The 16,196-nt window shown below is 39.7% G+C and overlaps 1 protein-coding gene across 10 annotated transcripts; it reads left to right on the top strand.

The window, feature by feature from the left end:
* Window positions 1-1,789: 1,789 nt before the first annotated feature.
* ampd3a (adenosine monophosphate deaminase 3a) lies at window positions 1,790-16,015 on the top strand. 10 transcript variants are annotated; one of them, XM_066647711.1, is made up of 18 exons: window positions 1,811-1,948; window positions 2,711-2,811; window positions 3,157-3,216; window positions 3,885-3,954; window positions 8,174-8,396; window positions 8,868-9,045; window positions 9,631-9,796; window positions 9,978-10,197; window positions 10,301-10,430; window positions 10,989-11,183; window positions 11,301-11,432; window positions 11,538-11,701; window positions 11,808-11,934; window positions 12,205-12,368; window positions 13,049-13,169; window positions 13,543-13,716; window positions 13,799-13,909; window positions 14,755-16,015. In XM_066647711.1, the coding sequence occupies exons 4-18, from the start codon at window positions 3,897-3,899 to the stop codon at window positions 14,929-14,931; spliced, it is 2,340 nt and encodes a 779-aa protein (XP_066503808.1). In that variant the 5' UTR covers window positions 1,811-1,948; window positions 2,711-2,811; window positions 3,157-3,216; window positions 3,885-3,896; the 3' UTR covers window positions 14,932-16,015. The 10 variants fall into 10 exon arrangements, with proteins under 10 accessions (XP_066503812.1, XP_066503813.1, XP_066503807.1 ...); XM_066647712.1 differs by lacking the exon at window positions 1,811-1,948 and adding an exon at window positions 2,076-2,212; XM_066647715.1 differs by lacking the exon at window positions 2,711-2,811 and having other exon boundaries at window positions 1,790-1,927.
* Window positions 16,016-16,196: the final 181 nt, after the last annotated feature.

The following is a 16,196-nucleotide window of genomic DNA, read 5'->3' as shown; positions in this document are numbered from 1 at the left end:
AAATAATTTTTTTAATTATTATTAATACAGAGTGACATTTAATATTGTCATCTGGCCCATCACAAGGCTAAAATGACTCCATGTGCATGCTTTGCCCTACAGGAGTACAGCATGTACAGGCAGCCTGATAAGATTAATAGTACTCCCTAAAACGCTTCTTAAATCATATTAAGCAAGGACTTAACTTTTTACAGGAAAACCCCTTTCAGACCAAAAGAACAAACCAAAAAAATAGTAACAATTGAAAAGAAAAGAAATATATTATATAATGATTAAGCGGCACAGTGGCGCAGCAGGTAGGTGTCGCAGTCACACAGCTCCAGGGGCCTGGAGGTTGTGGGTTCGATTCCCGCTCCGGGTGACTGTCTGTGAGGAGTTTGGTGTGTTCTCCCTGTGTCTGCGTGGGTTTCCTCCGGGTGACTGTCTGTGAGGAGTTTGGTGTGTTCTCCCTGTGTCTGCGTGGGTTTCCTCCGGGTGACTGTCTGTGAGGAGTTTGGTGTATTCTCCCTTTGTCTGTGTGGGTTTCCTCCGGGTGACTGTCTGTGAGAAGTTTAGTGTGTTCTCCCTGTGTCTGTGTGGGTTTCCTCCGGGTGACTGTCTGTGAGGAGTTTAGTGTGTTCTCCCTGTGTCTGTGTGGGTTTTCTCCGGGTGACTGTCTGTGAGGAGTTTGGTGTGTTCTCCCTTTGTCTGCGTGGGTTTCCTCCAGGTGACTGTCTGTGAGGAGTTGGTGTGTTCTCCTTGTGTCTGCGTGGGTTTCCTCCGGGTGCTCCAGTTTCCTCCCACAGTCCAAAAACACACGTTTGTAGGTGGATTGGCGACTCAAAAGTGTCCGTAGGTGTGAGTGAATGTCTGTGTTGCCCTGTGAAGGACTGGTGCCCCCTCCAGGGTGTATTCCTGCCTTGCGCCCAATGATTCCAGGTAGGCTCTGGACCCACCACGACCCTGAACTGGATAAGCGCTTACAGATAATGAATGAATTATTATTAAAGATGCTTTTTATTAAAAAATATTGAAACCCTATTTTTTTACTTGGAAATATATGTCACAGTACACACAGAAATGAATTGGTTAACATAAGGAATCTTAGAAAAAAATATATATATGAACAAACTATCATGATTCTTCAAAAGACACTTCTCAAAACAGGTTATTTACAGATTCTTAAAGTCCACCTCTGGCCATATTAAGCGCCTAAATTTAGATTTAGACCTAGAATTTAGGTTTAGGTTTAGAAATTATTTCCTAGAAATAAACCCCCTAAATGCATTTAAACTGAGGTAGAACTTTGCCTTCATTCAGCACACGTGAATATAGGAGTTTGAAATTAAACCACATTGTTTCAATAGCATAACATCTTATGCGCACTAAATACAAACAACAAACATTGTCAGCTGTTTGAAAGGTATATTTTCTCATTTTCTAGCTAGCTGCTTTGGGAGTTAATATTAACTTTAGTGCAGTGGTTACCTGCTTAGCTAGTTTCATGGTTATAATTCAAATCTCTAACTTACACCTTTACTCATGCTACAGATGTAAGCTAATGCATCATCAGGAGTCTTGCCCAGGTATTTGTATGGTGTGGTGTTCCTTGGCAGAGTGGGAAGCCCAGGCTGCTTTGTGGAAGGCAGTGCTGTTAGCCACTGCACCATCCTACCTCTGCAGCCTGTGTGTTCTTCAGCTGGACGCAATGGACTTCCACGCAAATGGCTACTCTGTGTTCTCCAGTGAGGGGAGTCTCCACACGGGGGAGCTTTAGACCTCGCACCGTTCGTAGAGAATTGTTCACATTCATTAATCTTCCTGCAAATGAACCTGTTCGGGACCTCAAGCAGAGAATCGCTTCGTTTCTAATAAACGGCGTCCCGGCGTCTGTCTGAGGGAGAGAAACACTCATGGTCCTCAGACTGTGTGAAGACAGAGAAAAAAGGTGTTTGAATTAATATCCGCTGTGAGTATGATTACTGTAAGAGGTTGTCGTTGCTGAACGATGCTCAGAGCCACAGACATTAGAGCTGCGGCTCACCTGAGAGAAACAGGAGCCGATAACAGCTAACGTTAGCAAACAACTTTAATAAAGTCGTGTCCGTTAGCCGCGTCTTTTAAAGGCGCTGCGCGAGGCTAATCCGCGGCTAGCTGCTTTGAAACGTCTTGTAATTACACCGTTGGTGATGCTATATTTTGCCGAGGCTGAGTTTATAGTGATATTCCGGTGGTAAGTGACATTGCGTTGGTTCAGATTGTGGGGGTTTGCAGGTTCCATTTGTTTATCTTTCTCCATTTTCCCCTCGGGGAATTTTCCTCTGCAGGTGAATATCTGGGCTCAGGTTCAGCTTCTGTGCTCGAACGTTACGCCATTTCTAGCCTATATTTAAAGAGCAATGCCAGTCACTTCCCAAAATACTGACAGAAATAAACAGTTAAAGTGCGAACAAAGTCATCTGGTTGGTTTGCGGCTAAATGCTCTTTGTCATGGAGAAAGTCACACAAGCGGAATTGTTGACAGTGAGGGTCAATAGAACCAGACGTCTGAAGCGTTTGAAGTTAACACGGAAAATATTGTAATGCTTAAAGTGTATTTCGTGCTATGATTTTTTTCCTGGCGAATATATACATATACATATATACATATATTATTAAAAGTGTTTTCATTCCTAGTTTATTTCTATATTGTATTTGTATATTTAATAAACATTTTATATTCGTTTTATAGACAAGGTGAACCCTGACTGCTGCCACAGCTACATTTGTGTCTAAAACGTCCTAATTCCTGTCCACAGAGGCGGATTCTGCTGAGTCATTTCTGAAATAAATGTTTGTATAAAGTCCCATTTTCTAAACTTCCTCGTTTTGCCTGATTTCTGAAAGAAGCGTAGAAGTAGATGTGTTAGTGTGTTTAGGTAGAAGTGGTAAAAGCTGTGTGATGGACCCAGCCTATGTACTAGTTTTACGGGGGCAGCTGTGGCCTAAAGGTTAGACAAGTGGACTTGGGCCAGTAAGGTCATCAGTGTGATCCACGCTACAAGCAGTAAAAATGAAAGAATAATCATTTCTCATCACTCTACATACACACCTGAAGTGTCCTTGGAACCAAGTTAGCTACAAGTGCGGTAAATATGCCATTTGCAGTTTTTTAAAAACTTATACTTACTCCCCCAGATTGCCGTCAGCCATCAGTGACCTGGCAACATCATAAAATATCGCTGTCTCCAAAGCAAGGTAACATGTACCTTCATGTTCAAATTCTGCCTTGTAAGCTACTGACGCTTGAGAGAGCATGGGCAGTAAGGCATCAATCTTTCTACCTTCTGTGACAGACACAGCATACACCTATCCATCTGATTATGGATAGTAAATACAGCAAAACCAAGGGAAGGATCCATAGCTGGATTTGTGAGTTAGCCAGAAAACTTCAACTCAGAGTTGAAGGTGATAAAATAGGAATGTCCCTCTGCTCTTTTTTTTCTGTTGACCAAATCTCACTTACTGCTTTAGAGACAATAGCTGAAAAATCCTGTTTTATTAAATACTCCAGGCCAATTTTAAAGACCAAGGAGACCAGAAATATCAGTCTTTAATTCTGATGGTTGAATGTGGAGTGCCAGATATTTATTTGTAATTGTTATCCTGTACACAGTGTTTGATAGCCTCTGATTAATCTCACTCTTTAATTAAGCTTACTGTCCCATTTAAAATATGCTTGATATCGTAGGCTATACAAATATCACAGCTCTTGACATTTTAAAATTGCTCTTATTCAGAATTTGATTTAGACATCAAAGCAATTAATCTTTCAGCCACAGGTGGTTATCACTAATGCAAATGCTGTTTTGCTCTTTGTGTGAAGTTCCTTATTGTAATCAGATTTTTATTCCTACCTCTGTCAGGCAGAACAGAGAATGAAGAGAGCAGACAACCGCCTTGTGAAGCAGCTGTCTAGTCCCTGTTTAGGGAAAGGTGAGTTTCTCTATACCTTTATATGAAGATACTCTCACTGATTCATGAGAGTTGAACACATATCCAAACTGTTATAACAACTAATTTTAACCAGTGAATTTGCATAAAACCTTGACCACTTGATCACTACTAGGGATAACTTGGATCAGAAAGAAAGGAGTTGTGTTCATTCAGTTGTTAAGAGGAGCTGAACTGTTCCTATTGTTCAGAAGCTATGGTGTCTCCTCTGATCCCACTGACCTGCATTAACGTTCTCAGCCTTGACCATTGAAATCCTTCCAGCATCCCATTAATCTCTTTTCTAAAGCTCAAATCCATCCACCAGCCATCTGATCCACACCTCTTACTGATCAATGAAATGAGAGAATGAGAGCAGAAGCTCTGTCTGTGGTGTGTCAGTTTTGCACAGCTACAGCTGCATCATAAACGACAGATTGGAAGTGTTCATTCAGATATTTTTAATTAATACAGGTAACTGCTAGAACAAGTAAGCTAAACTAACATATTTCTACTCTGTTTTTCCCATAGCAGTAACATTTATTATAACTTCAGTCAGACATCATGTTAACAGCTGTCTGACCTTGCTCTATGTAGACTGCCTTTTTAAAGGGTGCGTGCAAGGATGTCATGGGCAGAAATATTAGTTTTAGTTAAAGTCTGCTCATATGGCAACAACAGATCTTACATCTCCATTTTCCAATTCATCTTCCATCACTCATACTACTCTAAATTAACTGAAATCAATTCTGCAGACTACAATTGTGCTACATTCATATAAGATCACGTCACTTGCTTCTGTGGGCTTGTATGGTCACTTCTCCATATGCTTTTCCCCACTGCACTAAGAAGTAGTGTTTTTTTTTGCTTATGTCATAATGTCTTTCAATATCAGACATCCTTTATGTCTGATCTTGACTTCAAAAAGCCCAGAAGCTCCATCTTTCCTTTGATGCATTTGGTGACCTCAGACCAAATGTACATGACGTAGGCTACTTTGAGATGACCTTTTGTCTCAACTCTGAGCCAGGGCTGGAGAATTATTCAATACCAGTATGTATTGCAAGATAAACAGTTTCAGTATCTATGATATGATTTTAAAATACATTTTCACTATTTCAGTATACAGTTATTTATTTATATCTGTCATTGACTGACATAAATTACAGGGCACCTTCAAATCATTGCACATTAAAGTTTGTTTAAAAAATATTAATATTGACAGAGCCAAGATGTTTATGTTTGATTGTGATGTCATGATTTTTATTTGGATGTTCTTGGCAATTTTTTTTTTCGTGATCGTAATTATAATGTATCAAGCAAAATGAAGAAATATAGCTTGATATACATTGTGTCGATATCGCCAAGCAAAGTTCATAAAATGAGAGCTGTCAAGGGTGTTTGCCATTTGGAAATGACCCCAAGAAACCTAAGTCTTCAAAAAACTCATAATTCAACTTATTTAAAAACCAATCACTACGATATTACGGAAAGCTATTTGTTCTCCTCTCTCCAACAACAGGAAATAAAATGCATATTTGGTCCTGGTGACCTATGCACCTTTCAGTGCGGGTTGTAAGTTTACAACCCGCACAACATGCCTGGCTGGGCTACAACAGGCATGTTGCCCGGTTAGTTTTGAGCCCTGGTGAGGTAACAGATAAAAGCAGCTGTTACAGCTGATCCTGCCAGCAGTGCATGCGACGGTTGTTAATAATAAAAGGCAGAGATAACACAAAGACCCGCAAGAGCTCAGAGAACAACAGGCGGATCAGGTAAGCCTCACCCCTCCCTCCAACCTCTGTCATCTCACATGAACCGTTTACAGCCAGCCCAGGCTTTTGCATGAGCCGAGCAGAGGATCATCGCATGCTCTCCGCTGTAAACAGACCAGCGTTCTACAGTTTCAGTCTGGCCAGAAATCAGAAGTGTACACGAATTGGAAGTGCATGGGGTACTGTGGCTTTTCCCAAGTGCGTTAGGGTTTTGTTACAGGGACAGTTCCCTGCTCACGAAATGACAGTTACACTAACGGCCGGCAGGATTACTTATTTTGAGCCCCTACGCCCTGCTCCCAGTGCAAGGTCATAGCTGGGATTAATGATGGGGTAGCATTTGCTGGACCCCTTCAGTCAAAAACAATCAGTGGGGTTCGGAGGCTACAATATGGAGCTCTGTGGTGAGCAAGTGAAGATGGGTGTGGGTGGGGGGAGGGTGTTGTTATGTGTATATGTGTGGCAGGGTGTGATAGAACATGGGGCTTACATGGAGTAGCAGTGGGCTTCCAGTCTGTTGACAGGCGGTTGTGACATGCTCACAGGATTAGTGGCTCTGTAGACGTGATTCTGTTGGCCTCTTAAAATAGAAGAGAGAGATGGAGACGGTCAAGAAAACAAAAGCACTGTGGCCACAAAGCAGTGACTCAGAGCGCCACTGGATTTAACCCACATCACAAACACTCAAACATACTCACGTACGTTCTCGGAGTACGGCCGGAATAGCGATGGCAGCAGCAGGGGCTGAAGGTAAGAACTGCAACCACAAATTTGCAAAGGTATTTGTACTGTGTGGCTAGAACTTGAGTCCAGCATATTTCGTTAATTTCTCTGCTAAAATACACCTATTAAACCTAATGGCTATTTAGAGCCAAGATGTTTGATCCAAGAAATAACTGCACTGTACTAGATAAAGGCTTTTTAGGATCAGAGCTGGACAAAACCAAGGTAGTATTCACAAAGCAGTCCCACATTAGAGCATAAAGACTGTGTTTACAAGTTTTCTCAAAGTAGAACTCCTGATTCTTATTTTATTTACTATGGCTGCACATATAGAAATAAATCCTATTTCAAAACTACTCTAAGCTTCATGAATATGAGCCCAGAGCTTTAATTAGATTTCTGATTCAATATTTCAAACTGTACTGTACAGTACAAACAAGCCATAACCCAGGTATTTGATCATATTAAATGGAAATGGCTCTATATTGTCAAAATATCTGCAAAAATAAAGCAGTTCTATTCAAAGGCATCTGTTTGATTAAACGTGTTCTGTTTCTGAGAAACATTCCTCTGTGAATTTCTAATCATTCTCAGTGGTGCTGATGGAAGCTAGATAGACATTGATAGAATAGAAAAAGATTTAGATAATGTTTTACGATAGTTTTTAGAAACTAGTTTTAGTTTTGGCTTTAAACACTAGCAAGATAGATGTAGGATATAGTTTCTAGTTTCAGATTTACCATAATTATAACATTATTGATTTTATTGCTATAACCCATGTATGGCTGTTTAAAATGGCTATATTTGTTCTATTGATCAAGATAATGCAGTAATTTAAAATAAAATGTGGTAAATTCCAAATCACCGAAATGCTGTAGGCTTGCTTCTGTATTAATTAATTATTGGAACCGTTTTGTTTTTCTTTGCATGTTTATACTCCTTAAGATACTCTTACGTTCAGTGTTTTTTTTCTGCTGCTTCTACGGTGTGCAGCTGTTGGGTGATAAGCAAGAGAGCGAGCACACAAACCCGTCTGGAATTTAAGCTTCTTAAAAGGACTGCAAGGAATGGAAACCTTGACATTTGTGCCTCACAAAGGACGGCCGATTTAGCTGCCTCCTACTGTTGGCTTTTGGCTACTACTAATGAAAATCTCAGTTATTGCTAGAAGTCCAGTATTGGATCTGTGGGCACTGAGATACAAATGTCTTAAAGCAGTGTGTAGGCAACTTGTTGTTCATTGGTCCAGTCACCAATGCTTCAGAAAGTCTGGCCTGGAAACCCACCTGGCACTGGATTTTTATTTACAGCTATGTTGATAGGAGCCACGTTATACATAAGTGTGCTTGTCCAAGAGAGAGGTGACTAACAGCTGCAACACAGGTTGTTTTTGTCACAGTCAACTTTTGCTTGTTATATTTAAGACTGCTGTAATGTTTTGTAAAGGTTTAAATGAAATGTATCAGAGATATTTTGTTTATCTTTTATTCTTCAGCGTTCATAGTATGTGTTGGTCTTTTTCAGAAGGCTGAAATTATGTATATGCTTTCATATCTATAACAATAATACAGTACATTCTTTCTTTAGACTTTATTCAGTCTGTCCCAGATTGTCTGCAGTGTTGCTATTATGGAATTTGTATCAAAATTATTATTGTGATTTTAATTTAATTTGCTTACTTGTATTTCAGGGTGGAACTTAACAGCCCTTTTGTTTTTGTGCAGACATGCCCCGGCAGTTCCCCAAGATCACCCTGAGTGATGTGGATGAGGAGGTGCGTCTACTGGCTGAGAAAGTGTACGCTTCAGCACTGAAGGAAGAGGAAAATAAAGATGCTCTGTCCATGTACACCGTGCCTGAGGATTGCCCCATTGGCCTTCAGGAAGCCAGGGAAAGAGAGCTGCTCCGAGAACTGGCCGAACAGCAGTCAGAAGAGACGGCTAAGAGGTTAGCATCAGCACATATATTTTATAATATACAATAAACTTTAGTTTACTAATATTTAAATATTAACATGTTACATCTGAAATGGTAAATATATAAAGTGAAGTTTGTGTTAATGTTTAATATAACAACAAAAAAAAGTGCACTCCTGGGTTTCACTAAACAGAGTGTACACAAACTTAGTTTCAATATAAGTAAGTAAAGTTTTCTTTATCTAAACTGGTGTTCTTTTTTTCCTGATGTTTAACCCCAGATGATGCACCAGAATCCTGTGTGCGGTGTTGTGTTCAGTGAACATTTCATCTTCTTTACTCCTCATTTTATAGATAGCCTTAATCAAACAGGCTGTGTAATACTGCAGTGAAGAAGTATCTTTTAATGAAATTATTTCCAGCACTGTGATCATTATAAAACAGGAAAAAAAAATAAGCCATAGTAATCATCAGATAAATATATTTGTTCTTGAATGTACAGGAAGAAGAGTTTTAAGATGATCCGGTCTCAATCCATGTCTCTTCAAATCCCTGTGACTGTGGACTGGGCTCGGGCTGCAGCTCCTCCACTTCTGTCCCCCACCTCAACATTTCCCTCCATCCCGGACAATTTCCCTGAGTACCAGAGGGTCACCATCAGTGGAGATTACTGTGCTGGGGTGGGTTCACTTGCACACTCTACCAGGACTACCACAGATGTATTTTATTACCAAGAAATGTCCTGACAAAGGCTAAGCTAACAATAACATCCTAACAATCTAAGCGGTGTTAAGATGTCAAAATACTTCACTGAGGGAGATGATTTTTTTATAGGAACATGAATAATAATAATTAATGTCATGGGTTACATGGAAAAGTTGTGTGTGAGTTTCTTAGCCCATGAGAGAGAACGAGTAGGAAAACTAATCATTCAAATTGCAAACTTGTCATTTGAGGTAAATTTATAGGTAAGTTATTTTTAATGTATATATTCATAGGACTTTAACTTGGGAGCTGTAACAGCCCTACGCTCTACTGTTATTAAAAGTGTGCCTAAATGTTTTTATTCTTGGTTGATACTCCTGTGGAAAATTGTTGAAAATATCTTCCAAGTTTATGGATTGGTAGTTGAACCTGTAGATAACCTGTAGATGTAATAGATGCACTAATAGGCATCTGTGAATCAAATTGCATTGTTATAAGTGCTGCACATTACTTTGCCTGTAATTTGAATAAGAACAGAGTCCCCTGTCTCTTTGATTTAGATCACAGTTGAGGACTATGAACAGGCAGCTAAAAGTCTCCTAAAGGCTTTATTCATCCGGGAGAAATATTCAAAGCTAGCTTACCATCGCTTCCCCCGCACCACTGGCCAGTTTCTGCGCAGTGCTGAGAATACTAAGTGGAGGGAGGAAGATGAAGTATTGCCAGGTATGAATTTTTTTGTTTGTTTTTTTTTTTTTTTTTAAACATACACTTAACTTTGGAAAAGATTATGGTTTACTTCAGGTTTATGGTGTTATATATATATATATATATATATATAATTTGTATCCACTTTTAAACATCCTGTTGACTGATCAATCCATGTATTCATCCATCCACCTTACAGATCTTTGTCCATGCCCTCTTAAGGGGATGGATCCCTACAACATGGAGAACATCCCAGAGAACCTGAGCTATGAGTTGAAAATGAAGGATGGGATTATATACGTGTATGACAACGCTGAGGCTCTCCGCATGAACAGACCCCGTTGCCTGCCTTACCCAGACCTGGAGACGTTTGCCATGGACCTGAGCCATGTATTAGCCATGATCGCTGATGGCCCTACGTGAGTGCGTGTTTGCATTTAAGCAAACGAGAATAACTCAACATACAACAATGAAATGTAAGACAACTTCATTTGTTTAGACTTGAATGTCTTCTGTATACAGAAAAACATACTGCCACAGACGACTCAACTTCCTGGGATCAAAGTTCTACCTGCATGAGATGCTTAATGAAATGGCGGAACTCAAAGAACTCAAGGGTGTCCCACACCGGGATTTCTATAATGTTAGGAAGGTATGAGCCTTCACCCAATTTGAGCACTAACGTACCAGTGATTTCTAAACATATTGTGTGTTCGCATGAGCAAGAGGTCAATTTATGTTGAATTTGTCCCTTCATCACATCATATTTCATCAAGTTGAGAAAAAATCTTCTGCATTGTTTTATTTCTTCATTTAGAATTTTCAGGCTAAATTCCAGTAATCTTTATTAAATATACCAAGGTTAATTCAGACACTGGGAGACCCTAAGTGTGATTGACAGAAGCGATTTTCTGAGTGTTGCTATCTCCACTCATCTCTTAAGAGATAATTTCACCATATTCACTTGTAAATTGAAAATAACTGCCAGATGTTGCCAAAAAGTATCAGCTGCATAAAAGTAACAAGATTAAAATTACAAATGACAAGCTTAATGAAAATTACTATAAAGAATTCATCAAATGTCTTGCCTTTTGAAAACGTTAGATTTGAGTTAATTCTGAATAATGAAGACTATAATAACATGCATCAATATTTCTCAGTATGAATAATGAATGTTTACAAAAATGTGTTTGTTATTGTGTGTTGACAGGTAGACACTCACATTCATGCTGCTGCCTGCATGAACCAGAAGCATCTGCTTAACTTCATCCAGACCTCTTATAATACAGATGCTGAGCGTGTGGTGCTGGAGAAGGCTGGACAGAAACTGACGCTGAAACAAGTCTTCAACAACCTCAATATGGACCCCTACGACCTCACTGTGGACTCTCTGGACGTCCATGCTGTAAGTGCATGCTGTCGGCTCCCGATATGGGATATATTCTTTTCCCTGTAGGTTTTGTGCTATTTATATGGGTTGGTTTATTATTATTATTTTTTAATATATATAAACCTCTCACAGGGCAGGCAGACTTTTCACCGTTTTGACAAGTTCAACTCCAAGTACAATCCAGTAGGTGCAAGTGAACTGCGAGAAATCTACCTGAAATCTGACAACTACATCAAGGGAGAGTACTTTGCTCTTTTGATTAAGGTGCAAAAAAAAAATGTTTTCATTAACATTATAAAGACCATTTCATGTGATTTTCTTGACTAATTTACCTTTTATATGTCCACTAAATCATTTCTGTTTTATCAGGAAGTTGCTCATGATTTGGAGGAGAGTAAATACCAGCATGCTGAGCCCCGTCTTTCTATTTACGGTCGGTCCCCTGAAGAGTGGGAGAGCCTTTCACATTGGTTTATCCAGCACAAAGTGCACTCCCCCAACATGCGTTGGATTATCCAGGTGCCCCGAATATAGTAAGCAATGCTTTCTCAAATCTCCAAGTTCAGTAACTCCAAATCTCCACAAGTTTGAACCTGGGGGTTTGAGACGTTGAGCAAAAAAACTTTTTTTTCTTTGCAGTGACATTTTTAAATCACGGAAACTGATTCCCAACTTTGCCAAGATGCTGGAGAACATCTTCCTTCCCCTGTTTGAAGCCACAGTGAATCCTGGGAATCATAAAGAGCTTCATATCTTTCTGAAATATGTGAGTTAAGACCACAGACAGCTTGTAGCCTTAAACACTACACCCAAGAAAAAAAACATTCAAGTTTTCTTTATGTTGGCCAATTCCCATCATTGGTTTCAAGTGATTGTGTTTTTAATGTAGCAGCATTGCCAAGTCATGTGTGTGTCACAGATAATTTGGCAAGTCATTGGGTTCTTGACTATAATTTAGCTATTCATCCCACCAGGCCTGAAACCACATGTGATTGACTCTTCCGTTTGCTCAAGTCTGCTGCTGTTCCTTCTTCAGGTGACAGGCTTTGACAGTGTGGATGATGAGTCCAAACATAGTGATCACATGTTCTCATATAAGAGTCCCAAACCTGAGCAGTGGACCACAGGCGACAACCCACCCTACAGTTACTACCTCTTCCATATGTACGCCAACATCATGGTGCTCAACAATCTGAGGAAGTAAGTGTGTTTTCAGTTATCAGCACTTCAGTCATGACCACACTGGAAATTTCCATTAGATGGAAGCAGACACATCACCTGTCAAAACAGGGAACTGACCGCAGTGCTCACACACACACTAATGGACCTACTGGGTTGCTTTAATTGTTCCAGTAAAGAGAAGCTATTGTATTAGTACTTTGAATAATCTCTGGAGGACATGCTTGAATGGGTTTCCAATTGCATGGATGTGAGAGAGAGTGAGAGTCCTGCAGTACACCTTCTAAAAATACCCCCTCATATCAGTAGCAGTTATGTGTTGGATTACAGTTGAGGTTCTTGGAATGAACACAGCGCTGTGAAGGGGAATAAAAGATATTAAGTCATCTTTTCAGGGTAAAGGTTATCAGTCACCATAGGAACTTTATTTATGTTATTTTTAATGATGTGCACCCCACACACACCCACTGTTGCTTCTAATGTTGTATTTGCTTTAGAGAAAGGCCTTGTGCATTTACAGATGTATATTTTTAAATTGTGAGCTTAACAGTCACTAAATCTAGTTTGTGTTAAGTCAAGTAAAATGTATTTTTGTGTTAGGCTTATTGTTTAAAACAGGAGACCCAGACGTACATGATGGAAAGGATCACTGTTTACATAACAGTAAATTAACAATAAATTAATGGTGTTTATTCCTACAGGGAACGGGGTCTGAGTACATTCCAGTTCCGACCTCACTGCGGCGAGGCTGGCTCCATCACCCACTTGGTCTCAGCGTTCCTCACTGCAGACAATATCTCTCATGGCCTGAACCTAAAGAAGGTAAAATTAGGCCCTTCACGATCGTTTTCGCCAGCCGGGATTATTTTGCTGTGTAATCTTAATACTAGAAGCGATTAGACAGCCTTCAGCTGATATCCTGTTCAAAACACTCTCTTCCTGTGCCTGCCAGCTTCAACTCTCCTTTGGCTTATCATGCTGAAGTGGAGCTACATTACGTTTAAAGGGGTGCTGTGTTTCTGCTGCCTTTGATTGCCTGATGAAAGCATGATCAAAGCAGCCTTGGAGAAGCAGTGCAGGCCCATGCTAATGCACATTTACATTAACCCTATGCTAAAAACTGTTTGCAGGTTAGAAGTAACCATAACAAAGACATCAATATCCTATGGATCTCTGTGTGTGTGTGTATTCTCAGAGTCCTGTGCTGCAGTACCTGTATTACCTAGCCCAGGTGCCCATTGCCATGTCCCCTCTTAGCAATAACAGTCTGTTCCTGGAGTACTCCAAGAACCCACTGCGAGAGTTTCTGCACAAGGGCCTTTGTGTGTCCCTCTCAACCGATGACCCCATGCAGTTCCATTACACAAAGGTCAGAAACAGACACCGTCACATATAATTGGACATTTCAGCAGGAGCTCAACCATGTGTTGTTACATGTGTTGTTTTTTTAGGAAGCTCTAATGGAAGAGTATGCTATTGCAGCCCAGCTGTGGAAGCTCAGCACATGTGACTTGTGTGAGATCGCCCGGAACAGTGTGCTGCAGAGTGGTATGTCTCATCAGGTAATACTTCTCCAGTCTTAAAGTTTTGTTAATGGCAAAACATTTAACGTACAGAAATTCTATCCAATAGTAGGGCTGGTACAAGCAGTATTTTACATCTTTCAAATCGTCATGTTCCAGAATAAAAATGTCTCTCCAAAATCATAACTGTAGAAGAAAAAAAAATCAGTGTAAAAAGATGCAAATCTGAAGCATATCTATTGGTCCATTCATCATGAAATCTTCTCAAAATTTGAAAGAGAGAGCTGCTGTTCTTAGATGATGTTATATCTTTGCACAGCAACAAACTACTTGTTGGTATTTCTGAATGAATATTCCTGAATGCCAATATTTGAATGATCATTGTATTTATCCCCATGGATTTAATCAGCTTTAGCTAAGTAGTCATACTCTGGACTTATTTGATCCTGCTGTTTCAGTTTTTTATTCTTGGAAAGCAGCAAATGTGATGTTGTAACCAAGGTACAGAGAGACGGTTGTAGTAGAGTTTTGGAGAAAAAAAGACACTACTTAATACTAAAGTGAGAAATATTTTTTAACGTACTGAAAGAAAACTATAGAATAATATAAACTATTATAGTATGTTATTTTGCCCATCGCTGTTCTAGATAATAATATCATACAGTGTCCAAAACACACGTAATATTGGGTGGAGTTAAACAAATTATGATTTTGGCAAGCTGTTAGCTCAAGCTTCTATTTATTAATTACAGATTATATATTTATGATTTTGGGATAAAGGGAAACTGAATATTTTGCATCAGATCATCACTTAAAAGCCCGTATATCGAAGTGTAATCTGTCATGAAGTGCTAAAAACTTGGCCCCCAATGTTTCTCCTACAGGAAAAAAAGCACTTCCTCGGCGCTGACTATTTGAAAGATGGACCTGAAGGGAACGACATCCGGCGAACAAACGTGGCTCAGATCCGTATGGCCTACAGATACGAGACACTGTGCAATGAACTCAGCTTCTTGGTGGATGCTGTGAAGTCTGAGGTCCTGGGCTCTCAACAGCACTGACAATGCAGCACCTGTTCCCTAAAGACTCTAGCCATACATACGCATATAGACATGCATGCTGCCTTTTAGATTTGATTGCATGCATCAGGGACAGCAGTGTGCTGGTATTACTTGACATTGCTGCTCAGGTTAATGAAGAAACCCTGCCTCACTTTAGCCAATGCCGTCTTCCATGTCAAAGCAGGTATAAGGATGTATATGTAATGTTGCATGCGATTTTGCACTGAGCAACACGTCCTCCAAGTTTAGGAGGTTAAATGGGAGCTTAGGAGGAGGAGGAGGCAGTAGGCATTAGAAATGCAGGCGAGTAGCTCCCCCTATTGGAGATAGTGGTGGAAATACTTGCCTAGCAGAGAGGGAATTTAGGATAATGAAAGAGGACTGTTTACTGAACTGTGGCCTTTAAAGTATGATTTAACAGCTATTTGAATGAGATTAGATCAGGGGTGTGCTAATAATCTGGAGAAATCCTGAGACAAATCAGTGAATTTTGAGCATATTTTGATGGAGTTGAAGCCCTATATGAGCAGAGCTGGACATCCCTGGACTAGCTGATCTAGCTGTTGGTACATTTCCACTCTCCATCTCAATCCTTCAGTGACACCATAACCACTGTGAGTTGAGAGATAAGCACTAGAGAGATCACTCAAACCTTATTTGTTAAATGTAAAACATTAGAAATCAAGGGCATTTCTACAACACATTCATGTTTGAGTTTGTTGTCAGAAATTGTTCGTGTACTGTATGTTCATTCAACACTTTAAAAGATTGCCTGCTGCCTTTGGTGGCCTTTTCCTTCCACTTTGTTTAGTAACTGATCGGAAATGTTGCACAAACTGTATATAAAGGTATATAACAAGATATAATCGAACTGCACTTAAAAGATAAGAATGATTTCTTTACATTGTTGTAGTGACTAATAAATTGCCCTATAGGTGAATGAGATAAGGGATGTGAAATGAATGTTTTCATTAAACGTATGCCAAAGGTCTATTGTTCTCTGCTGGGGAAAGAAAAAAACGGGCTCTTTGAATTGAATGTTTGAAATCTCACAGCTCTGAGTTTGGCTGAGATGAACTGAACAGTACTCTGCTGCCACACTGCATTGATATATTTACACAGTATTTGCCCACGTTCTAAGGACTCTATTTTAACTCATACTGCAGATGAAATGGGGAGGGATAAATCTGAATGATTTAAAAAGCAGAAACATGAAGACTATAGACAAGTTTTTATGCTATACATTTACATGAGGTCTAACTGGC

The sequence above is a fragment of the Hoplias malabaricus genome, chromosome 16 (assembly GCF_029633855.1).
Source record: "Hoplias malabaricus isolate fHopMal1 chromosome 16, fHopMal1.hap1, whole genome shotgun sequence".
In the NCBI taxonomy this organism is placed as follows: Eukaryota; Metazoa; Chordata; class Actinopteri; order Characiformes; family Erythrinidae; genus Hoplias; species Hoplias malabaricus.
This window is presented reverse-complemented; position numbering and strand designations above follow the sequence as displayed.